The 27,368-nt window shown below is 42.8% G+C and overlaps 1 protein-coding gene across 2 annotated transcripts in view; it reads left to right on the forward strand.

The window, feature by feature from the left end:
- The first annotated feature begins 2,814 nt into the window (after positions 1 to 2,814).
- The window catches only part of LOC148502825 (cytochrome P450 2F2-like), a 78,085-nt gene continuing 53,531 nt past the window's right edge, over positions 2,815 to 27,368 (forward strand). Inside the window, exons 1-3 of one of the 2 annotated variants that reach the window (XM_088449269.1) lie at positions 2,815 to 2,825; positions 7,416 to 7,593; positions 11,731 to 11,893. In XM_088449269.1, the coding sequence (XP_088305395.1) occupies positions 7,417 to 7,593; positions 11,731 to 11,893 (340 nt within the window). In that variant the 5' untranslated portion in view covers positions 2,815 to 2,825; position 7,416. Of the gene's footprint in view, positions 2,826 to 7,404; positions 7,594 to 11,730; positions 11,894 to 27,368 lie in introns of those variants that run through there. The other variant, XM_088449268.1, reaches the window with a different exon arrangement.

Here is a 27,368-nt window from a genome sequence, read left to right on the forward strand (position 1 = left end):
CCAACTGCCACTTCAAACAAAGCCAAACATCACTGGCTAGGACTCACTGGCAGTTGGTGTGGCTCCCCTATTTGAATTCTGAACTGTGCTGCAGCCTCACCTCTGGAGCCACTACTGGTAGTGTCACAGGCGTGTCAGTGAAAGAGGCTGTAATCCCAGATGCACACTGTAGCTGCTTCCACAGAGGCCATGTTCATATAGAGACACTGCACGTACCATGGGGCTGCTGTAAGTGTCAATGGTGCATTTGATGGTCCGCCAATGGTGTATTGTATGGCAGTGTAACTGCATGCACGGGAGCTGAGAGTGGGCATCTCAGGGTTTGCACATACAGGCCCATGCTAGTATACCTCTATTCCACCTTTGAATCAGGCCCTCAGCAAAGATACTGTAAGTGACTTTATATGTTCTTCAAGCTTATCCTTTTCCACAGTAAGGGTAGAACAGTCAGCTTTAAAATCACATAATAAAGTCCTGCATGCGGTATGTTGACATCCTGGAGGTGGTTTCCAGAGTGTTGTGGCACGCTAAAATGGGGTTCATTGTTAGTTGGTGAAAATGGACGGTGTTAGGTGCTAAAGGCTATACATGAACATACAATTATTAACAGTTAGTATATACTGCATACAGTAGATTTGGTGTTGAATAACTAATTGAAAACTGTGTTCAACACCTGATTGGTGTAGTGTGATGTAGAATAACTATACCGCCGGCCATGGCTGGCGCATCCACAAGGCAAGCTTAGGCAGCTTCCTAGGGACACCGGCCACTAGAGGGCGCCTGGCCCTCCAATTGCATAATGGGCACCATTACAGTGGGCATTATTACTACTGGGAGCACTGCGTAAGGGGCACCATTACAGTGGGCATTGCATAAGGGGCACCATTACAGTGGGCGTGTAGTGTTTTAGGGGAACTACTACTGTGGCCATTGTGTAAGACCTAAGTTAGGGGGGCCCCTTAAAAATGTTGCTATGGGGCCCAAAAAGTTCTAGTTATACCTGATACTGTGTGTGTGTGTGTGTGTGTGTGTGTGTAATATATGTGTGTGTGTGTGTATATATATATATATATATATATATATATACATCTGCCTGTGCCCCCCTTTTCGTACTCATTTAGCCCCTCAGGTGAAAATGACTTTGCACAGGTGGAGTGGCGGATAAGTTTTGTGTTTTATTTATATATATATATATATATATAAATATATAAATTTTTTACCACAAAACTTATCCGCCACTCCACCTGTGCAAAGTAATTTTCACCTGAGGGGCTAAATGAGTACAAGGGTGGGGGGGGGGGGCACATGCAGAAGTTTTGCATAGGGTGCCTAGAAGTCTAGCACCGGCCCTGCCACCGGCACCATCTATTGATCCCTCTGATGAAACCACTAGTGAGAAACTCATAAGGTCAAATTGTTTTACTTCAAGCCTCCATCCTGGGGCTGAAGACGCTGCACTGGGAGTTGACCATTTGCCTCCCACACAGTCTCTGGTCATTGTACAAGTCCTTCAGCAGTAAGCTGCTTCACTTCAATGTTGCACTATAATTACTGTTGGATCGGCAAACAGATACATTGTAGCCACTTAGAATTATTAGCTTTAAAGCTGAAGTGTATTGAACTTTGTGCCACCACTGATTCAATCTAACTGTGAATTGTTTAACTCAGCTACAGTGACCTAATTTATTGTGCAGCTGCTCAAACACAGGGACTAAGTTTACCTGGATCTTCCTTTTGCATCTGATCTGGGAGATACTGCGACAATGTCTGTGGGTAGATCGCTGACACAGGAGTACAGGCAACTTTATTACTTAAACGGCCACTTCAGGATAGAGTTTTCAGTGTTTTGGCGCTTTACTCACCCTTCTCCCAGGGTAGTTTAACCCTACTGCTGAATATATGTTGTGTTAACCCTACGATTCTATATACATTTGGTTAACACTACTGAGGGATATATGTTAATCCTACTATTTAAGGTTGTGGGGATTAGAAACTGTGACTTTTTAGTGTATTAACCTTACTTCTGCTGAGGGGTAACTCCAGCTTTCCTAATCCTATTACCAGTGGTGTCACAAGAAGAGGTGTGGGGGGTGTGGGCCACACCCGGGTGTCAGCCGCCGAGGGGTGACACCAAGGTGCAGGCTCCCCCTCAGTGACAAGAGCTGGGTGCTGCACTGTAGCATTAAGTGCAGAACTCAACTCCTGTTATAATGAGGGAGCCGGCATTGCCCACAACCCCAGCACCCTCATCACCCCAAGAGGTTTTACTCAAAACTCTTCCTGGTAGGATAACCAGATGGGTCCTTTGATCCAATACTTAAATTGATTCAAGATGGAGTCTCTGCCCTAGGTCATTAGTGCAATAGATGGAGAGGAATTTCTTGCATAAATAGATATAAAGGATGCATACCTTCATATTCCCATCTGGAGAGGCCATAATCAATTCCTCCATTTTGCAGTAGGAGACGTGCATTTTCCATTCCAGGCTCTATCATTTGGCCTGTCCAGTGCTCCCAGAGTTTTCACAAAAGTCATAGTCCATATGGTTTCTTGTTGCGGCACAGAGGAATCGCCATCATTTATGACAAAGGCCCCTTCAAAAGCCATGCTGCTTCAGCATCTGTAGGTGTTGGTGGACACTCTAGAGGCTCACAGTTGGATCCTAATTACCCAAAGTCAAACCCCATTCCTTCACAGAGGATTATTTTCTTGAACCTCTTGTTCATCACTTCGTGTCAAAAGGCCTTGCTCCCTATGCAAAAGACTCAGAAACTTCAGTCTTCGGTGAGGTCACTTCTACAGTTGCCTCAGGTTTCTGTTCTCCAGTGTATGCAACTCATGTGAAAAATGATGACTTACTTCAAAGAGGTTCCATTTTCCAAATTTCATGGCCACACTCTACAGAGGTAGTTCTTACATCATTGATCCAGGTCTGGATCTGGTGTGGACAGGCAGCTTTTCAGACTGTCCCGTCAGACACACCAGTCACTTCTGTGGTGGCTCCATACCCTAAATCTATCAAAAGGGTCCCAATTCTCATTTTGTACTGCTCACAACAGATGTCAGAGCTGTCACACTAGGCCTACATCTTCATGGTCTTTGGACTGATACAGAATCCACCCTCTCCATAAACATTCTGGAGTTGAGGCAGTCAGTAACACCCTGTTCTAAGCTCAGTATGTCTTACAGGGATGGATATAGTTGGACAATGCCACAACTATGGCCTACATAAACAAACAGGGCTAGACACACAGTCATCAGGCAATGAAGGAAGTGTCTCACATTCTTCTTTGGGCAGAATGTTGGATTCCCGGCATTTTGGCCATCCACATTCTGGAGTGGACCACTGGGAAGTTCACTTGTACAGTCACCACACTGTCCATCTTGGGTAATGGGAACTTCACCAGGAGATGTCCCAACTGATTGTGGATCAATGGGGGATTCCCAACATAGATCTCATGGCCTCCTGGTTAAATAAAAGATTCCTAAGTACAGATATTGCTTAAGGGATATCCAGGCACTCTTTGTGAATATCATGACAGCTTCTTGGTCTTTCTAGCTGAGGTACCTGTTTTCACCTCTATCCATGTTGGCCAGGGTACTTAAGCAGGTTTGATTTGAAAGTCTGCCAGTAAATTCTCATAGCTTCAGACTAGCTTCATTGGTAATGGTATGCTCTCCTTCAGGACAGGCTGGTTAAAGTTCCTTACTGGCATCCTCTCTTATAGGACTTGCTGCAGCAGGGCCACTGTCTAAACCCAGATTTGTCTCATCTGGTTTTGATTGCATGGTTCTAAAGTCCCAGATCTTGAAGGCTTGTGGTTTTTCCAGGTGGGTTATCCAAAGCATGATTTTGCTAATAAGCTGGTCACTCTCACAATTTACCATTATATCTAAAAGTTTTATATCTAATGTTGTGAGTGTCAGGGCCTCTCATCAGCTTGAGTCTATAGACTACCATGTGTTTTGGCTTTCCTTCAAGATGGTGTTGGTGGTGACGATGGCAGGTGCTTGGATCTAGCAGCGAGAATGGAGCTAGATGATGCTGGACTGCTTGTTGTTACTCTATTGCTAAAGTCTCTGAATTTTGCAAACACTTTTGATGGATGCTGTAGATGACGTAAAAGGGAGGAGGTTCCTAGATGGTTAAGGTCCTTACCTCTACTTATTCTAGTTTTACAATGTGTACAGATGTCTTGACAATTGCTGTCCCTATTTGGGTAGAAATGATTCCACACATAAGAAGTGGATTTTTTTGTCTTTAACCCAGGCATGACAATTGGCTTTCCCTTATTGTGGGCAACAGCTGCTTCCACTGGTGCCTTATTTACACAAACAACATCCTCATCAACAACATCCTCATCAACAGCATCCTCATCATCAACATCCTTATTATTGTCAGCTACATAAATATCCTCCCCATCCTGGTGCACTTCCACAGAAGCTTCCTCAAATTATTTGTCAGCATATTGACTTGTGCTGCTCATCCTCAAATTTGCAGAGTACAGTTTTGGAAAGGCCAGGCACCCGATGACACACTTAGACTCTCCTCAGGGATTTGTGACATTTCTGAGCACACAGTTGGTTCCTGTGCAAGTACTATTTTCATCTTTTTGAACCATCTACAGGTAGAAAGGATTACATCATCATAAGAGGCAGAACCATCAGTCATAAATAAAGGCCATGGCCTTAGCCTTTCCTTGCCACTTCATGTGGTGAAAGGCATATTGTCAATTTTACTCTGTCTTCAGCTAATTTTCCCTTTGATGTTGTTTCTTTACCACTGTAAAATATTGCTTCTTTGATTTTAGATGCCCTGACTTACAGTAAGCCCTTGGGCATTGACCTTCGTACATGACATTGACGGCCATGTAAATTCATCATGTAGGAAGAGGGGTACACGTGCGCTCCTATGTGTGTATGTGTGTTTTGAGTGGGGGGGTTGGGGGGGAGGAACAGGGGGTGGTGGGGGGAAAGAAAGGGGGGGGACTGGGGAGAGCAGATTGGGGGGGTTATGTTGTATCAGGGGATGGCGTGCGTCTGTGTGTGCCTGCAGTGTAGGTAGTGTGTGGTGCACAATGAAAAGCCAGACACTGGAAATAGAATCCAACCTGTTTAATGGTGAGACACAATGCTCCCTAGGTGGTTCCGTGAATGGGTTTGGGGATGGGTGGCGGGCTCCATAGTTCCTGGTCAGGGAGTGGGTGGGCCCTTTTAGGGGGCTCCTTGCCATGCGGCCCTTATTTCTGCATCTCCCCTTTGCTGGACCTATGGTCTCAGTCTTAGTGGACCAGGATTTTTGATGTTGACAGAACAGTCCCGTACAGTGACAGTTGCGGCATCCCGCACTGATGGTAAGTTACCTACCAGTAGGTGTGTCGTCCCTGGTTGGTGCACAGTTGTTCCGTGATCCTGTGTAGGTCCGGTGGTTGCCGGCACCCTGCGAACCCGCAGGGTGTAACTGGACAGGCGCCCGTCACTACTTCAAGGGACTTTACATTGCACAGATAACATCACTGATTCTGGCTCTACATGGATTCCTCTGAGATTGACTATTGTAGCAGTGATGTTATATTTTGCAATTATAGTGCTACCATTACAACAGACTTGGTTACCCCATTTTTTAGTTTTTATTTCCTATTTATTGGATGGTAGCTAAAATACACCCACTGCAGGAATGTTTCTGGACTATGCTTTGCTTTTAAATGGGGTATGAATTTATAATGACTTGAGATAATACAATATATTTATTGTGTGTATTTTATGCATTATTAGTTTAGGTGTACATTATATGTAATTTTTATTAAATACATTTTCACTGATTTTTTTTATTAAATTAATTGTTCCTTTTGATATGTTTGATACAGCTGATGTAATATTAGTCTTCTCAGATAACCATTCCCATGTTTGTATTGTTCTGATAATTTTTTTTGTGTGTGTGGGGGAGGGGGGGAATAATTGGATTGACCCCTGATCTAGGAACTGCTATCACTCAGCACTGTTTCACTATTTTAGTAATTGGTGCACCCAAATCTATTTCTGATTTGTATATTATTGAGAGTTTCTAAAGTGATGCAGGAGCGTGGGTAGACTTGTGACAGTGTGCACTTACAGTAACAGAGACTGAAACATAATAATTATAGGTGAATGATTGAGACAAAGCACAGTGAGTAGGATTGGGAGGAAGTAGGAAGTGGAGTATGGACTAAAGTGGTAAGAGAGTTAAAAAGTATTGAATGAATGGATTGATGAGGTTACTGGTCAGATAGAAATGCAGGGGTAAAGGATAGTTACATGGGGTAGATACCGAGGTAGAGGTTTTGACCTTAATGCTGTATTTATTAATAATCTTATTGTTATTAATGATGTTATGTATAATTTTTCTGTATTAATAACATGTACAGTATGTTAATTTAGCAGATATATTGTAATGACCATATTTACTATTCAAATTGTAAGATTTTTATAGTACAGGATAATATAATAGTTATAACATTTATACAGTAGTATGTTTTGATAGTCTCTATATGTTTGTAAACTCTTATATGTTATAGTTACAATTACTGATAATTTGGTTATATTGATCCCATTTGATATGTTCTCAGTGTCCTCTGAAAGATACTGATTGCTTCCCAGTGAAAGCAGCTGGGGAAAGACTATGTACTGTAACTAGACAAAAGAAGTAGTAATGTGCATGGCACACAAACAGTTGATGAGTTAATGAGGATGACATCCACACAGGAGAGGAGCAATAAGGTTGGCAATCAAACAGAAGAGCACATAATGGGGATAATATTCATAGAGAAGAGAGAACAGTAAGGACAGTCAGGGATAGACTGGCCCACATATACTATATACAGGGGAAAGCACTGGTGGGCTCAGTGCCTGATGGCCCCACCTTCTCCTATAGGGTCAGTAACTTGGTGGAGCAGGATCATGAATGAACTTGGGTGCTTGGTTTGTTTCTATGGAACTACACCAAGATTATCTATCCTACAATGTGGGTAGTACTGACACACCCCTATTCCCTCCTTTATAAAGGAGCCTTGTTCTTTGCATGTCCTCTGTAATGGTTGGCCAAGTCCATCTGTGGTGGCTAACCACTCCCCATCTTGGGCCCTACAACTGCAACTGCTTTCCCTGGTGGGCCCTTTGTGCCCCAGTCCAACACTGCTGCCAGTAGATGGGCAATGTGGATGACAGTAAGATAGAAGAGGGGGCAATGAGGATGGCAATAAGACAGGAGAGGGGGCAATATTGATGACAACCAGACTGAAAATTGAACAGTGAAGATGGTAATCAAACAATAATATGTGCAATGAGTAATTAGGCAGTAAAAGGATCAACATCTTGTAATTTCTAGTGGTTTCACTAAGAACATACACTGATAATGATTGTCTGATCTGTGTTGGCAGGATGGATTTCTACTCACTATGTACAGTACTCCTGGTGTTTCTCACCACCTGCTTATTGGTTACATATTGGAGGATGATGTTGGAAAAAGCCAAACTTCCCCCTGGACCAACTCCTCTTCCCATCATTGGAACCCTTTACAAGATCAATGTCAGCAATATGGTAAATTCACTACTAGAGGTGAGAGAGTTACATATCCAACTGTAGGAAAAGTAATGGCAACCAATAAATATCTCGTACTTAGAGTAACATGTGCAAGTCTGGTCAATACTGTATCTGATTCACTGCTAGATGTTACTGAACTTGTTTCCTATTACAGTGTTTATAAATAAATAAATAAAACAACAAGACACATTTTAACTTTCATCTCAGCTATATTCACAAAGTAAAACTACCTGAAGCAGGACATATTCACATGCCTCTCCTATAAAAATTGGATATTACCTCCTCAAGAAAAAAAAAGTGATTTAAATCTTTTGGGGCATTTTTGCAACTGCAAGATGGAAGCCAATGGTGTAATGTCTCTACACCAAGTGCTTATGACACATGATGAGGCTTATGTAATAGGGTGTTATCTGCAGTTGTTGCGAGAACTGTGAGTCTTGGCATATTTTAAAAGCGGCAATCATGTTAAAGGTAAAACCAAGCTGGTTTTACCTTTATAGTGTTTACCGCTTGAAAGATACTGGAAGACTTGCAGGAGCTCCCACAGTGGCTGCAGACTGCAACCCCCTATTACATAAGCCACAATGTCTTTAAAGTTCTGAAAGTTACAAGTACCCTATCTCTTGCAGAAAAGATTGTCCCATTATAGAGACTGGTGTCAGAAACATTGATAGCTTGGGGCAGAATATGTAACACTGAGCATTTACTTTCTGGAAGGCACAGCATTTAATAGTATAGATGAAACCAGACAGTCTGAGCCATATTTCCAGTTTGCAGATAGCTTTTAGATCTTACACCTCAGATATTACAATGAATGCTATTAAACAATTGACTTTGTACTCACAGCATGCCCCTAAAGTATAACCTGCTCTATAAAAATGTACTAAAAAAGCCATTCACTGTAACATTAATGCAGCAGTATCATTACAACTGTATACTCTAATTGAGAATACTGGACTTACTCAGTGGTAGCTGGTCAGCCTTAAGACAGCCACACACTGTACAGTATGTTGGCTCAGTCTACCTGGTACCTCTAGGAGTTCAGAATCACTTAGACAAGCAACTAGAAAAACACAAGTGTAATTTATTTTGTATACAAGTAGTACTAAAACACACAGGATAATAATAATATACACACCAAAACACTAGAGCAGTGGTGCCAAACTCGGGCCCTTCAGCTTTTGTGGGACTACATATCCCAGCATGCCCTGCCACAATTTTAACATACCCTAATAGCAAATCTGTGGCACAGCATGCTGGGATGTGTAGTTTCACTGCAGCAGGAGGGCCCAAGTTTGACACCACTGGGCTAGAGAGTCTCATAAACAACCCTACACTAAAAGGTCTGTAGCAGAGGTGGAACTACCAGTGGTTCAGCTGGTGCATTGCCCCAGGGAACGTGGCAATGAAGGGGCCCGGAGCAGCTTTGACAACAGTGCACTAATAATGAGCCAGACCGACTTAGTAAGTGCACTAAGACTGGCTGCGGGCCATAACGTAAACAAAGGAGGTGGTCTGGCTGAGGAGAGGAGGGGGCCCCTCTCCTCACCTCCTGTGTCCTCTCCTCCCCTCCTCTCTCCTCTCCTACTCTTACCTCCTCCTATCTGACAATGCTGTTGCCGGGGGTCCTACATCAAAACCAGAGGAGAGAAGCCTGACCTGCCTTTCTACACCTTGGTACAGTCATGCATGCCAGTCCGGTTGTCCTCCATCACTCGTTGAGCCCGGGTTTTGCCAATGCTGTGTTGGCCAAGGAAAAATGTCTGCTGTAGAAAGCTTCTCTGCACAAGGACTGGTTGAAAGGTCAGTTCTTCACCCACCATACACCCCTGATTTGTTATCTTTCTTTCCTTTTTCCCACAGAGCTGACTGTTGCTTACTCTCCATTTTCCTGACATAATTCCTCTTCTATCCCCTCAATTCATCCACTAGTAATGTTTTTCCTCAGTTCTCATGTAAAACCCCCTTGTTTCTGCTTGTCTCCTTACTGATACTTTCTCTTCATGTCCCAGTGAACCATTTAAAACCAATTTACCCCCTTTACTCCGTCCTATAGAGACCTCACATACCCTCTGCCTCTACCATTAACACTCTGCCTGTCACCTTCTCCTTCTCCTCATCACCAACTGACCGTCACCCTCTGCCTCTCCCTGTTACTCTCCCTCTCTCTTTTTCACCCTGTCTTCTTCATCCTCTGCCTCTCCTTGTCATCCTCTTCTTGTCAATCTCTTCCATTCACCCATTGCCTCTCCCTGTTACCCTCTCCCTTTCACCCACTCTCCATCACCCTCTACCTCTCACTTTCACCCACTGCTTCTCCCTGTCGCTCTGCTTGTCACCATCTCCCATCATCCTCTTTATGTAGCCCTCTGCCTCTCCCTGTCATCTTCTCCCTGTCACCCACTGCTTGTCACCCTCTCCATGTCACCCTGTGGCACTCCCTGTAACCCTCTCCCTGTCACCTACTGTTTCTCCCTGTCACCCTCTGCCTCTCCCTGTAAGCCACTGCTTTTCCCCATTATCCTCACTGACTCCCCATCACCCTCTCCCTTTTACCCACTACATCTCCCTTTCACCACTCTCCATCACCCTCTGCCTTACCCTGTTACCCTCTCCCAGTCACCTTTTCCCTTTCACCCACTCTTCATCACCCTCTGACTCTCCCTGTCACCCACTGCTGTGTGGTATATTATGAACTTGGGGTGGAGCAGAGGGAGGGCCCAAAGCTTATTTTTCACCTGGGCCCACCAATCACAAGTTCTTCCACTGTTCTGTAGCCACCAATTCCCTTAGAGTGTTGTCATTTTAACTGAGCCACACAGTTCACTCCTCTGTCAGTTGGGCAGGGCTCAAGTCTGATGTCCTTCTGCTTTTGACAGGCACACAAGGTAAGGTCTTCAGAGACTCGGCGATACTGGATCTATCCAACAGGAGCCATAACATGTCAGCACTTTCCTCATTAAGTACACCCACACAGCAATGTGTGATCTTTATAAAAATCCCAAACTAGCCTCCATAATAAAAACAAAAAATCACTTGAAATATCGCACCAATCACAGTGGAAGAGAAAGGTGGCCAATCTTGTACATGGGTAGACTACACTGAACCAACCATTATGAGCATGCTCAGCTCATATCTTACCCAACAATCAGAGAGACAGAGCTCTGTCTATGCCAGCAGAAGGACTGGCACAGAGAGATTATATATTAATTAGAGACAAGAGGTTTGGTTTTGCTGAAAACTTAACTCACCCAAACTTTGGGGTTCCAAGTCACATAGAATCCTGACTTGGGTTTTCCTGTAACTTTGGATCTCTGATCTACAGTAGAAACCAGATCTTGGGTTTTGGATTGCATGTAAACAGGTACAAAACACATGATTTTAGCTGTTTAATCAATTTTAAAGAAATCAAAAGCCAAAACCAAAACAAAAACTGAACCGAAACATTTGAGGTTAGTTTTGCAAAAAGTGAAACATGGGGGTTCACGCACATCTCTAATATTAATATGTATTATTAGAGGGTAGATCTAGTCATAGGGAGCAATATGTATCTAAAATTAGGATTAAAACAATAAATAACAATAAAATATACTATATAGTAATCTCAAATTTAACAATGAACTGTTATTTTATTATTCCACACTGGCACACGGGCATCCTAGTGGGCATTCTAGCCATTTAAGATAACTCTCTCCCCTGCCTACAGTACAGTAGCTGAGACAAGAGGCTCATTTATATCTGACTTCCAGTGTTCATTATCACACAATATGTTGTTGGCACTCAGGCTGGCAACAACCTCTTTGCATTGGCACTATGATATATCAGACATGCTCAGTAACTTTATATCTACCAACATTTATAATGTAACAAAGAGCACATAGAATAATAATTTTTTAACAGATATAAGATACTGTATTGGTGAGAGGGGACACCAAGCTAGCTCAATATTTATTTTAACCGATCTGCCTGAAAATCCCACTTTTGCCTCATACTTACATGTCCCTTGCTGTAAAAATAGCATTACAGTGTACTGTATCTTAAAAAAAAAAAAATTTGTTTCTCATTTTAGGATTTGTTGGTGGAATTAAGCAAACATCTAAAAGTAACCACATTACATTGTATTTACTGTAGCAATTTTGTTTGTACTTCTAGATGCATAAAACCTATGGAGATATATTTACTATATATCAAGGGAACCGTCCTTGTATTGTGCTGTGCGGATATAAAGCTATAAAGGACACTCTGATTGACAAGGCAGAAGAGTTCAGTGGTCGGGCTGATTACCCTGTAGTCCTGGAATTTACCAAGGGAGATGGTAAGTATTTGACCCATTAGAACATGTAGGGAATGTGAAGTTCTTTCCCATTTTCCTCCTTAACCAGATCACCTTGTCTTGTTTAAGGTGAGGTTCATGGGTAGTTTAGCAGGCTATGAATCCAAAACCAAATCAAAACACATGAGGGTGGTTTTGTAAAACCAAAATCAAAGCACAAATACAGAGGTCTATGTACATCTCTAGTATTAAAGTAATGAATGATAAAGTAATTGGACATATGCACAAAAAAGAAGAGTGTCCGCACAGACCTACAAATTAATCATGTTTTTAAACGTGTGTTGACAACTCAACAATTCCAATCCGGGATGCAGTCAGGAAGCCGTCAGTTTAAATGACGACCGCCAGCTTCCCGACTGTCTAAACCCGGCAGGGGTCTAACGACAGGGGTTGAAATTCCGCCGCCTGTCATTTTACCTATGCCGTGAGCCCGACACCCGGCATACCGATCGAAGGTAAGCCGGGAGCCAGGCATGGATAGCCGCGGGAGGGGGTAAGGTTAGGGGCTCCCGAGGGGGACTTAGGGTTAGGCACCCCCCGGGAGGATTAGGGTAAGGCTAGGGTAAGGGGGGGTTAGGGTTAGGCACCCCTGGGGGAGGTTAGGGTTAGGCACCCCCCCAGGAAACTTAGGTTTAGGCTGTGCGGAAGGGGGGGTTAGGTTAAAGCACTTACAGGGGGTTAGGGTTAGGCACTTGGGGGGAGGTTAAGGAAAGGCACCCCTAATGGAGGGTTAGGGTTAGGGGGGGTATGTTAGTAAGTAGTTAAAATAGTTACCTGTCGGGATCTTCACTGCTGGGCTTCCAGCATCGGGATTTGAACCATACCGATCCCTTTCAATCCACATACTGTTGAATTATAAAGGACTTATTCGGTCCAATTGCATTTTCAGGTGGAAGTGCACCCAGGAATAGAATCAATCATTATATAGAGAAAAGAAAAAAGGATTCCTATAAGGGGCACTCACTGGATGAATTGTTTGTAAATTTCAGGTCCAGATACAAATAATTTACTACAGCAAAAGGTAGAAAAACTACCCAAATCCCAGCACCATTTTTCAGTATTTTTATATAAAGGCATTCAGCAAACTAGCAGCATGTATGCGAAGCTAAGTGCCAAGCTTACAATATACAAAGAAAAACAGATATACACAGTGCTTGGTTTTAGCCTAATAGAAATATGATAGAGAAAGCGTTATTTTGAAAGTATATTTTATAGTAGAATATTAGAAAATTGTGTATCTGTGCTGGCGTCCCTACCGCAAGTAGCATTCATTTTTTTAGACAGATGTCTGGTATATATAATTTATTTGGAAGTGCTAAATGTCTAGTAAACAACATTTATTGTCAGGATTCATGAATATACCATATTTCCCATTTGTATACTGAATGTATCAAAACCATTGTGTTATTAAATTGTGTAAATTTTCTAATATTCTACTATAAAATATACTTTCAAAATAACGCATTCTCCATCATATTTCTAGTACGCTAAAACCAAGTGCTGTGTATTTCTGTTTTTCTCCATATACAAATAAAGCATAAAATATAACTTTTATTATTACCAATAAAATAACTTACTGTTAATTATTTTTCTTAGTTTTATTTTTATTTTTTTTGTTAGTTTTATTAAAAGTGATTTAAAAAGCCAGCAAAGTATTGTGATTAATATATTAAATGTGTCGGTATGTGAAATAAAGTAATATACAAAAACACTGTTCACTTGTAGTTATCTATTTATTCCAAACTGTAAATTAATGTATATTAATATATGGATATATATAAATATTTTAATAATTAAATTCATCTCATATAGTGGAAAGTACACCTTTAGAGTATATGGCAGCAATTTAGGATTATACGGTTTGTATAATACTGTAAGGAGCCTGTCTAAATTGGCCACTCTATGATAGCTTCATGAAATTAATCCAATAATTTGATCTGTGCAGTTATATCTCACTGAGAGTTGCTAAATATACTCGAGATTATATAGTATTAACACAATGTTCCATATATTTAATAATGGATTAAAATTTCTAAAGCTGTATAGGGTTAATACATTCTCCAAGAATACATTACACTCCATCTCTGCTTGTTCAAATAAGCACTTGTGTATATTAAATGTTTCTTTGACTCTGCAATAAATCATTCACAGTGTAGCTAATAAACTGTCTCTCAAATGACTGCCTTCAAAAAGAAGAAGGGGAAGTTGTTACAATTCCAAATAATCTCTCAAACGATCTTATCATCAGAGATTCCCTCATAAGATCTTGTCCATACTCAAGCAACAATGATATGCAATAGGTTGAATAATGCAGTCTAGCCCCTGTTGAATGGAGAGATATATAAGTTTAAGTACCAATGATCAATTATTATTAAATTATGATGTCTGTGACAACTGATAATAAAGTTTACCACATTTAAAATCTCTATGTGCGCACACAGAAAAATGGGCGTGGTCACAATGAGCGTGGTCACTTAAAAATGGAGCATGTCAACATGACACACCCCTTTCTCATCACTTTGAACATTCCTTTCCATATGCACCTTATACCCAGTTGTGGTCCCTCTTATGCAGGCCCCTAGTAGTGCCCCTTATACAGTACCCCCAGTAGTGGTCCCCCTTATGCATCCCCCCATTAGTTCCATTTATAAGTAGCCCCAGTATGCAATGCACCCAGTAGTGGTCCCCCTTATGCAGCCCCCCATTAGTTCCCCTTACACAGTGCCCCCTTTAGTGGTCCCCCTTATGCAGTGCACCATGTAGTGGTCCCCCTTATGCAGGGTGCCTTGTAGTGGTCCCTCTCATGCAGTGCCCTTTATATAGTGCCCCCAGTAGTAGTGTAGTAATCCCCCCTTATGCAGTGCCCCCAGTAGTGGCACCCCTATGCAGTGCCCGTTATATAGTGCCCCCAGTAGTAATCCCTTCCATGCAGTGCCCCCAGTAGTTGGCCTCCTTATGCAGGCCCCCAGTATTGATCCCCCCTATCCAGTTCCCCTTATACAGTGCCCCCTGTAGTGGTCCTCCCTATTTAGTCCCCCCAGTGCAATGCCCCTTGTGCCCTAGTAGTAAGCCCCTTATAGAGTGCCCCCAGTTGTAGTCCCCAGTAGAGGTCCCCCCTTCTGATGCAGTGCCCCCAGTAGTAGTCCACAGTAGAGGTCCCCCCCATAGTAGATGTCCCCCACAGTAGTGCTCCCCCAGTAGTGCCCCCAGTAGTGGTTACCCCGATGCAGTGCCCCCAGTAGTAGCCCCCCAGTAGTAGTCCCCAGAAGAGGTCTCCCCCAGTAGTGCCCCCAGTAGAGGTCCCCACCAGTAGTGGTCCCCCCGATGTAGCACCCCCAGTAGTAGTCCCGTCCCCCAGTAGAGGTCCCCCCCATAGTGCCCCCAGTAGTTGCCCCCCCTCTGATGCAGTGCAGACACATACAAGTAAAAAAAAAGAAAAAAATACACTTACCTGAATCCATGCTCTGGCTCCGGCCACTGCTCCCACTGGCGCCGCACGGCAGTCCTCCCGGGCTGGCGCATTCTGCATTATGGGAGAGACATCATGACATCTCTCCCATTACCCACTGCAGGAGCCAGAAGGCGGAGCTCATGAGTGAGCTCCAGCCCGGCTCTTGCAGTGGGCGCAGCAGCCAATGAGAGTCAGCTTGACTCTCATTGGCTGCTGATTAACACACACATTGCCCCCGAGCTGGCGGCAATGTGTGTAATATGGCACCAGCCTGAGCCCACGCACCCACCCTCTGCCTGGCGCTATTGGGTAAGCGCTCAGGGGGTGGGAAGGGGCTCGGCTGTGCAGCACAGGATGGCGCTGGGCGCAGGGAAGCCTAGCACTGATCCTATGTAAATGTGTAGTGCTGACCGCACTCACTGCGGTCGGCACTACACTGGCTAACTAGGACGGGATGGTACCGTGGACCCCCCCTGCGCCGCCGGTCCTATGGCGCCCAGGTTACATGCCCCAGTGGCCCTGCCCTAGTTACGGCACTGTTGGTAGTAGCAGGAACTTTCATTCACACTAGTGAAACTTAGTTAGTGATTGGATAACAATTGTATTATTAACAAGTACTTATTTGCCTAATTAGCCGGCTCAGCTTATCCCTTTACAATATGTACGGCAATGTTTGCTCATCCCCAAAGGGAAATTGTAACAGTGTAATATTAATACTTATGAAAGAACTCAGTTGTTCACTTTATGATGTGCACTATAATCAGGCCCGCTGAGAGGCGCGGCGGGCCCTGGTAATAGGGGGTGTGGCCTAATCGCAGGAGGCGTGACAACGCCCCCTTCCCGAAAAAAAAAAGATATGCAGCATTGCAAAGCGGCGCTGCGCACTTGGGAGAAGGGCGCTCTGTGCCCCCTCAGCCCTGCTCAAAGCCAGGGGGGGCGCGATCAATGTGATCGCTCCCCCCCACAGGCATTGGAGACTGCTGTGGCTGCTGCTCAGTAGCCACGAGCAGTCTCCACTGCAGCTCAGCACACGCTGTGTGCTGGGCTGCTGTGAGGGAGGGGGAGCAGCGCCAGTCCCGGGCCCCCTGCCGGTCCCCGCAGGAAGCCCGGGCCCCGGTAATCTGTACCCGCTCCCCCCCCGTCTCGGCGCCCCTGACTATAATATTAGTTTATCCCGAAAGATTAAATTATGGCTACATGATATTTTCACCTTTGTGTATTGTCACAATTAGTAGACATGCAGCACTCTGAATTGTAAACGCTGCTAATTACTCAAATGGATACATATATCTATATTATCTCCTAGGATCAAACAATTATAGATTCCTCTCCTGGATTAATGACAATTACGGCAAAGCCATTGTCTCCACAGGGGCTCTGGACTATCAGCCTAGTGCTCTTCTAATAGTTTCATAACACAGATAGTAATGCTGATATCTCTATTAAGACACCGAATTATCAGCATAATGTCCTATTAGTATCTTAATAAAATGTGCGCCAGTTCCAGTGTCTCAACTGTATAATATAACAGTTTAAAGTTTTACATATACATGGAACAGTGTTTTGTTTCTTTAGCTTATGCGCATTTTGCTCATAGCTTCATCAGAGTCAAACCCGTATGTCAGGTTGAGAGTACTTATATCCAGGTAAGTATAACTTCCTTTTATCAAACATAGACTGGAGAAAGGACTATAAGATTTGATTGGATAGCCGATCTGGATTGACAGGTTTAAGTGTCAATCACTTGCTAGTATTCCTGTGTGTCTCAACAACACTAGAAAATATATTAGAAAATGTAATAAAAAAGGATCAATGTTTGTATCGAGCTATGTCGCTATTCAGTAATCTAAAATAATTAATTATAATATAAAATTATCTCTATGTTCCATGGAGATGTAAATATTAATTGGAACGCTGGATATATAATATTTACATCTCGATGGAACATAGAGATCATGAATCTAGGAGAGGAATCTATAATAAAGGGAATTGTTTGATCCTAGGAGATAATATAGATATATGTATCCATTTGAGTAATTAGCAGCGTTTACAATTCAGAGTGCTGCATGTCTACTAATTGTGACGATAAACAAAGGTGAAAATATCATGTAGCCATAATTTCATCTTTGGGGATAAACTAATATTATAGTGCACATCATAAAGTGAACAACTATCATTAGTATTAATATTACGCTGTTACAATTTACCTTTGGGGACGAGCAAACATAGCCGTACGTATTGTAAAGGGATAAGCTGAGCCAGCAAATTAGGCAAATAAATGCTTGTTAATAATACAATTGTTATCCAATCACTAACTAAGTTTTCCAATGACAATAATAGAGATTTCAAATGTTTTAAACTTTATTATCAGTTGTCACAGACATCATAATTTAATAATAATGGATCATTGGTACTTATATATCTCTCCATTCAACAGGGACTAGACTCCATTATTCAACCTATTGCATAACATTGTTGCTTGAGTATGGACATGATCTTATGAGGGAATCTCTGATGATGATATTTGTATCTGGACCTCAAATTTAAAAACAATTCATCCAGTGAATGCCGCTTATAGGAATCCTTTTTTTTTTCTATATAAAGAAATTGGACATATAAGCATACTGGAATAAAATACAAATACACCTTAGTTCTAATTGGTAAGTATAACATACTGTAGCATCTACTTCAAAGTTTTCCCTATCATCATATCTTTTTTTTAATTAATGCAAAAACATAACTACTATTTATGTGGCTTCTCGTGCTAATGTGACACCCATGCTAACACGTTTTCAAAGAACATGCCACGGGTGTTAAAGAGTATTAATATCAGGGCCTGAAAAATAGGTTCAGGGACTGTGGGTGGAGCTACTGGGGGTGGAGCTATAGAAAAACAATTATATATATTGTATATATACACATATATAGTATTTAGAAAAGAAAGCACTCAGAAGGGACTTTAAAATAAAACTTATCTTATGAAAATATATTTGTATTGAGACGCCCACCGGCGGCCTTGCGAATCCAAGCATCTATGTACAAAGATGCAGCATAGGTCACAGACTCTTTGATTTCCTGTCTTCAGAGCAACCTTATGGTCCTGCAGAATGGCCACAGGAACTAAATGGAGCCATATTTCCTGGGTACGGGATCACAGATGCAGGATGTGACACGCCCCCGAAAAGGTCACAACACACCTGCATTTTTTGCCACCACTCCCGTTACCTCTCCCAAATGCTCCGTCAATCACTCTGTGATTAGTTGCTATGAGTGACTACAGTAATGTACCATGATGCATGCATAGTTTAATAATAGTTGCTCAACTCCATAAATATCAGCATTGCGTACAACTCTGATTCAGGGCCACAGTTACAATAATGCTTAGTTATCTGGTTTGAAAAAAGTTTTGAGTGACATATTGTTTGAAGAATGATGATACAGTATTTGGGTAAAAAAATGTGATATACCAAAGGTAAGGAATGCCCTGGGATGCATGAGGGGTAGATAGACTGCCATTGTGTTATACTATGGGTGGCTGCACGTGAGGCCATCTGAATGGGTTAGCTCATGGAGGAGGAGAGGAGCAGGTCTGTGATGTTCGCACGCAGGCTTATGAGACTGGTAGAACTGTGCAGATCTTGGAGAAGATACTCCCGCCCCTGTGGCTCTTCATCGCAGACTGGGCTCCCTGGGTTGGCCACCCAGCCTCCAGCCAAACTGTCCAACATCCTCCAATTTCACCCCACCTTCTCATTGACTGCCCCTGCCCCTTCCCCTGACTTCTGAAATCAGCCATGACAAGCTTTCAATTCCACCCCTTCTCATTAAATGCCCCTTCTCTTCAGACATTAGTCTTTCCAAAGTGAGCTCCTCTCCTGTGGCTGGTTATTAAAGCACTGACCTGCCCCTAAACATTCCAGAGCTCCAGAGGCTCATCACCACAGGAATATCTTTAGGTGTGGAGTGCTCTGTCAGCTGTGCTGTGAATGAAGTGAGGAGCGTTGGAACCACTGAGCACTACAGGTATAGCTGGAGCGAGAGCGTAGAATATAAACTCTCCATAAGTAAGCTATACTGGGCTGTAATAAGAAAAGTACCTTACATAGGCTCCGGAGCTGCAGACAGGGAGATAGTAAATATAGCCTATAGTATACAGCCTGATAGACTTTCAGTTTCACCTGCAGTCATGTATATAAGCTCAATTACAAAGGACACATACAGCTTCTATTGGGCAGCTGCTGATAGACTCCTGTGAGTGGTTTATTGTGGGTTTGCAGCATCAGCGATTAACCCGTCAGTTAACCCACTGACAGCTGCCAAAATCTTAGAGGAACTTGTACCAAGGAGCTATGAGGATAACTACAGTAGTTACCATCAGGAACAGTTGTACTCATCCAGACCTTTACAGGAATGTAAAGGTCATTTATTAAGATATCTAGCAAAATAAGGGCCTTATTTGAATCTGTATATACAAATCCTATGTTTGGGGAACTGCACATGGTCAGCATCAGGTCTGTGCTGTGCAGAACGGGTCCGGCGTAATCACTTGCAGTCCCCCCTTAGTTGCAAGATGATTGTCATGCTGCGGAATTTTTTTGGGGGGGCAACCAAAACTGTTGTACAAAATGCCGGCATGTTACATGCTTTTGTAGCCGCCCAATTCCCCGTACTGCGTTGTTGGACTCAGACATTCTGGACCCGACTGACCAGTCCTGATGGCATGTCTGAGTAAGCTTCAGCTAAGCAGACTGCCTGAGGGCTGCGACAATTGCGACCAGTCATGATGGTGATATGATGCTACTTCTTCAGGTGCAGCATTCGGATCGCAGATGCATGCGTCTGTTTCCTAAGACAACTCCTACTGTATTTGTATTTTAGTTGTATGGTATTCTCATTTCGATGCTATTGTGCAATACTGTGCAAATCGAAATCAGGCCCTAAGTCCACTAAACTATTGTTGGAAAAGGGTTGCTAATGAGTATAAAGCACTGGAGTCAATGACTATTAAGGCTATTCAACTATTCCAGTATATCTAGTTCCATTTCTTCGCTTCATTATTACTTACCCTAACAAGTTTCTGATCACCTTACCATATCCAGCATTTAATTAAAAATAATATGGCCACTGCTGGGACTTCAAAATCACCTCACCACACATTCGAAATATCTACCCGGGTAGACGACGGAAATGTGCATCAACACGGACTTTTCCAACAGCTGCTGGTTTAGTCTCAGATTATGAGTGGGTAATGAATAATACGTTAAAGGTTTATACTGTTCAAGACCATTCTTTTATAAAATAATTTTTATAAGCCATTAAAAATTCTACCTATATGTACATAAAGTTTTCTAAAGTGAGTCTATTAGAACAATGTTATGATTTAGAGTAGTGTGTGAAGAATGGTAATTGTTCTGCTAATTCAGCTTAACCAAGTGTAAGTGCTTACTTAGCAAAGACCAAAGTTATGATAGAGAATTTATTTTTATTGTGATGTATTAACTGATGGGAATCGTGTTTTGAAGTAGTAAATAGTTTGGCAAATTGAGTTTTAACCTATAGACTCTACAAGTCTGCAGATGAAGCATTCCATAGAGAACGTCTAAGGCCCTCATTCAGAGCCACTCGCAAACAGCAGTACGCTCGTTGCGTTCCAATGTTGAATAACCGCGCATGCGTTGGTGTAACACTGCGCATGTGCGTACGGCAGATTGCGAGCTTTTTTGGTCTCGTTCGTCAAATAGCGTACAGGAAGTGACATGTCAAATGTGATTGACAGAACAGGGCGTTTTTGGGTGTTGACGGGGGTGGAGATGGAAAAACGCAGGCGTGGCGAGGCGTTTTTGGGGCGTACATACATTAGCAGATGCGAGCGTAAAATGTGTTCGGACCAACTCATACGTCACTGGATGATCCTCTTTCCCTTCAAAATGCTCGCACAGCTTAGGGTCTGGATTACTCGACCACATTGGCGATGGCCTTCTCCTCCGTCCCGGGACTCCACGATGTTGTTGCGATTAATCGCGGGAGGGCTGAAAAGCAATTAGTGTTGGATTGAAAACCGGCTTGGTATGTGTTTTGAAATCAGTTTTTTGGGATAGCACAAAACCGTACGCAGGTGGAAATCAGAGCTGCTAATGTCAGGATGACACAATCAATTTGCGTACATTTGTGGGGGTTTATTTTGGCCTCAATTTGGTGGTTAGGGCCTATTGTAACAATAATGTCATCATGTTTTAATTTTCTCACCAATTTATTTTTGCCTCTTCAATTTGCCTCGTTATATGAATTTTTAAACGTTCCTTAAAGAGCCCGTTTTTAAAAAAAATTTTTTTTTTTTTTTTGGCAAGTTTTTGCCTTTTGGTCCAGGATTAAATGTAACCCATTTGTACAATAATTTCACAATCCAAAGTCAGATTTTTGGTGTCAATTTATTGGTCAAACAAAAAATAAATTAATAAAAAATTTGGGGACATCTTTTTTTGGCAAAGATCTGTCCCAAAATCAAACAAATTGGCCCAACATAACTGTTGACATAAACATACAACAAAAAATTAAAAACATTTCACAAGAAAGGAGAGGGAAGTTTTGACCAGAAAGGAATATGAGCCAAGCACAGAAGGATTGTGGGAAAAGTCGCCATTGCTGTCACCGTTTTTTCACCCGTTTGGATGGGGGAGGGAGGGAGCCAGACCGGGTCCGGGATGTCATCGGGCTGGCCTGTCCAGAGGCAGATGTTGTGGCCTCTGGACTAGGCACAGGGCAAGGCACATTTGGAGGATTGGCTGATGTTGAGCCAGAGGTGGAGGATCCTGATGTTCCGGCAGGAAGGGAGGTCGGCTCCACCATGTGCTGGCGAACGAGCTGCTCCAGGGCATTGGCGATGCGGATGTTGGCCCTGGTATTTTCCGCCAGGGCCTGACCAATGGTCACGTTGGCCGCAGCATTTTGCTCCAGGGCCTCAGCCACCCGTAGCAGACTGGCGTCCATCCTCTGCAGAATCTCCGTATGGAAATCCGATTTTAAATTGAGTTCTGTGAGGAGGGACACTGCCTGCGAGGGGGATTGCCCTGGACTGGCTTCTGCAGGGTCCTCAGCGGGATGTACTGGTTCCTCCCCTGCCGAGCCAGCTGAAATTTGGCGGCCAAGGCTCCCCTCTGGAGCAGACTCATCCGCCTGTGTTTCTTTTAGGAAAAAAGAAAAAAGACTCACATTATAATCTACATATTGGCACAATAACATTTCAGAGTTGGTGACATCAAAAGATTTACCTGGGACAACATGAGGAGCCGCAAAGTCTGGCATGTCCGTATCCATGTTGGACACGCCAAACACCTCCACAGGCTGCACACACCCCTGTGCCAGCTCTTCTAAATCCGTCAACTCCAATGACACAGGGGTGGGACCCCCACCTGTCCCCCTTGCATGCCTAGCCCTGTCCGCGAGTTTTTGCTTTAGGCGATATTTGAAGTCGCCCCATCTGTGGGAAAAAATGGAAGCCATTATCCTTTTGTTTAAAATGGTGTTTGTTTTTAGGGGGGGCAAGTGTTTACTTACCGCCGTTTGACATCCCGGGCTAGACAGACATAATCACCCACCCTATTGACAGCAACGGCTACCTCTTCCCACATTCTCCCCTTCTGGCTTAGACTCATATTCCTGTCTGCCTGTGGCAGGATGTCCACACACTTCTGTATCAAAACCTCCATCTCCTTTCTTGTGAAATGTGTCTGCCTTTTTTTTTTGGCAGCTTTGGCCGGAATACTGGGCCCAGCAGCCTCTTCCATGTCATCCTCCTCACCTATTTGTGTAAATATTCAGATTTCACAAATTCACAACTTGCCCAATCTTATGTTTCAAATTAATCATTGATACAAAATGCATGAAAGACTTACCGCCTGACTCTTGGGCATTGTTTCCCTGGTCTGTCGCCATGTCTGAGGTCCAAACAAGAAATACACCAGAATTTTAATGTGTTTTCGTGACGTATTTATACATTGATTGTGCGTTCCTATGATCCCTCCTTAATTTGTGCGGGAAACGAAACATTATTTATGGCTTGGTGTGTCTCGAGTCGAGGTGGCGTTTTTGGATTGTTGGAGGTTACCTTGGCTGGAGTTTCTTGTTTGCGGATAAAGGAGTTGGCGTTTGGAGTTTATTTTGTTTGCTAGATTTGCATTTTTATTTTCCGTTCTCTTTTATGGTTTTTATTTTTTTGGCCTCGTTTCTTGATTTGGTAAGTTTTGTGAAGTCTAACTTTTGATCAATTGTTGTCTCATTGTGTCTCTTCTTGTTTTTAATTTTTGGATCCATAATTTCATATATTTTAGCTTTTTATTAATTTCGGACCCAAAGACCTTTTGATTTGGACTCATATATTTGCTCTTGGTAAGTCCATTTTTTATCTTGTATTTGTGAACTAATTAGCGCATTTTTCTCAGTTTGTATAGTGACTTGTATTTGCGAACTAATTCGCGCATTTTTACTACTTACTATTGTGACTTGTATTTGCGAACTAATTAGCGCATTTTTACTACTTACTATTGTGACTTGTATTTGCGAACTAATTAGCGCATTTTTACTACTTACTATTGTGACTTGTATTTGCGAAGTAATTAGCACATTTTTACTACTTACTATTGTGACTTTTATTTGCGAACTAATTAGCAAATTTTTACTACTTACTATTGTGACTTGTATTTGCGAACTAATTAGCACATTTTTACTACTTACTATTGTGACTTGTATTTGCGAACTAATTAGCGCATTTTTAAATGCTTATTAAACCTGTAAAATTTTTTGTCGTTGCCCTTTCGCTTTTTTGGCAAACATTTCAACCCATTTTGATGTACTGTGTGCAATGTCGTTTTGCTCTTTTGCCAAATGTGTGTTTCGCATATTTTAAGTTTTGTCTAGCACAAAATTTAGAAACAAAAATGCACAGAGTGAAATTTGTCAAATTATTTTTGTGATTCATTTCAGTTTGGACGTATCATGACAATACCCCGGCATGTAAGCAGCAATGGATGGTATCATCAAGCTAAGTTGTTTTTAATTTTCTTTTGGGGTGGGTCCAAAGCCTTACATTCCAATCTTGCCATTTCAGGTTGATCTTGGGCGGATTGTTCTGGCCATGCTCCCGGAAGCCGACCAACCTCAATCTCGTCCCAGGCGTAGGCATCGTAGGTGTGCAAGGCCCCAGATATTTCGAACACGTGTCACCCTTTTTGGAATGCCCGATGATGAGGTTTTAAGACGCTACCGTCTTCCTCCCAAAATCATCATAGACACTCTCTCATTAATAGAGAGTGATCTTGAGCGGCAAATTGACAGTCCTTCAGCAATACCACCACTTACGCAATTTATGGCGGTGTTACATTTCTGTGCCTCAGGATCGTTTCAAACAACGGTGGGAATAGTGGCGGGCATCTCACAATCCTCCTTTTCCCGGATCCTGAGGGCAGTGATGGAGGCACTTTTCAAGCACCTCCATCATTTTATTCAAATGCCTATGGATATGGGTGCCCTTAGTGTGGCCAAGGCCAATTTTTACCAAATAGCTTGCTTCCCACACATCATAGGGGTTGGAGGCCATATTTCGAAACAGGAAACACTATCACTCCCTGAATGTAATGGTGGTATGTGATGCCTCCCTCCAGATACTGTCCCTGAATGCAAAATTACCAGGAAGTGCACATGACTCCTTCGTCATCCGGCAATCAGGGATATGGCACAAATTAACCAACCTACAAGCTGGTGATGCGTGGCTTCTGGGTAAGTGGAGACCTTTAGTACATAACAATGTTAAGCTTGATACACAGTGATCCTGATGTTGTCTATTCTTTTTCACAGGAGACAGTGGATACCCTTGCATGCCCTGGCTGCTCACTCCTTATTTGGCTCCCACACCAGGTCCACAAAGTGAGTTTAATACCGCACTTACAGCCACCAGGCAAGTGGTGGAGCGCTGTATCGGCCTTTTAAAAGGCCGATTCAGATGCCTCCACCACTCTGGTGGCGAGCTCATGTATTTGCCGGAAATGGTTTCGAAAATTGTGGTCCTGTGTGGGATCTTTCACAACATCGCCATAAGGAGTGGTGTTCCAATGCAGCCAGAGGATGCCTTACCTGAGGATGGCCCCCCCGAGGTTGGTCGGAGGTCAGTATGTGGGGGGGCCATACACGATGATGTGGTGGCCCGATATTTTAGGTAATTATTGATCAAACAACAGTGTGTATACCCAATGTGTTACGGTTTTTTAACGTTCATCTTTTTTGATATTAATTCTTGCACCATCTTCTGTTTGTTTGCATAATCTTTGGCACTCCCACGATGACTACTTCCTGCTACCCTTCAAAAACCTTTCTGTTGAAACTTCAGGAATATATTCTGACACCAATATTGCAACGCCATATTTTTGAAATCATGTGGGCATGGACCTTCGTCAACCAGTTCTTGATTTGTTGTGTGTTTGTTTAGTGTTTTTGGTATGTGGTGTTTTTCTGATTATCACTGTGTGTTTTGTTTGTGAGTGACCACTTTGTATTTTGATTTCTGTTGTGAATAAATATTTGGAGAGTGTAATTTGTTTCCTTTTTGGGCACGTTAGAAGCAAGTGTAAACAAACTCCCAAACGTTAATTTTACCTAAGGGGTAACCCAGTAATGAAGCAAGTGGAGCTAAAATGTATTATGTTTTCGGGGTACTAACCAACACAACAAGGAATCGTGTACAATCAGTTGCCTTCGTAAGATTGTCCGAAGCAGTTTGGCCACCAAATAGGAACCTGAAAAATGGTGTAAACTATCATGTTGACCACCACAAAAAAGGAAAATGACATTGGTACTGGGAGGTGTTTCTTGTGCCTGTTTGCATTCAAAATACAACACACAATCTGTAGTGAGATTCTGTGGCAAACCTTGCTTGAAGAGTCTACTTATGTCAGTGTAAAGAATCTTGGATTTACTCCAAACGCATGAGACAGAGCTTGATTTAAAACTGATTTATTAAGAAACAATTTGTTAAAAAAAACAAAAAAAAACTAATTCCTAAGGAGGACCAACAGATGGTCAAGGCCCTGCATAAGCCCGGTGACCTGCTCCCGCATACGGCCCACACAATTCACTATCTCTTCCCGACGCCTCTGTTCCTCTGTGGGTGACAAAAGTTTGGGGATTAATAAATCGATAATGAAGCAACATTGTAAAAAAACACAAAACAAGCAAACCAAAACTTACAAGCTTGTGGGCCAAAAAAACATTACACGGATAAAACCCAGCACCCCAAAATGTCTAAGGGCAAAAATACAAGGGCCCTAAAAAAAAGGCACACAGGTGTGATATGTGTATGGTGACATCAGCAGGAACAGGTAAAGACAACCCCCAAAAATACCCTAAGGCGACAAAAAGTAAAAAAAAATGGGGACGACACATGATTACATACAAACAGTTTGTGGTGTCCAAAATAAACTTTAAAAACATACCGTTCTCCAAAACGACAGAGCCAGAAGCCACTCCCTGGACCACCTCGTAGGTGGCTACATTCCGCAACCCGAGGGGCAAGGTGTTTTCGGGATCCTGGGAGGGGGTATTTGGAGGAGGGACGGATGGAGGAGAGGGGGAATTGGGCTGGAGGGGAAGTAGGCCTGAAATTTCGGCCACAGGGTCTGGGGAGGAGGGGGTAATAGAGGAATTGGGGGTTGGAGAGAGGGGCCGGGACCGGCGTCTTGTGTGGCGATGCCGCCGTAGTGTTTGCTGTGCCCCTAAAAAATGACAAAAATATTGTGGTTAGTTTCAACAGGAAACCAAAAAAAATAAAAAAAAAACACAATAGGACAGACATGAAAACATGCACATGCAGATATGACTTCAATGACTCAATAGGACAGACAAGAAAACATGCACATGCAGATATGACTACAATGACTCAATAGGACAGACATGAAAACATGCACATGCAGATATGACTGCAATGACTCAATAGGACAGACATGAAAACATGCACATGCA

Source organism: Taudactylus pleione, unplaced genomic scaffold (assembly GCF_031769625.1).
Source record: "Taudactylus pleione unplaced genomic scaffold, aTauple2 ptg000481l, whole genome shotgun sequence".
NCBI lineage: Eukaryota > Metazoa > Chordata > Amphibia > Anura > Myobatrachidae > Taudactylus > Taudactylus pleione.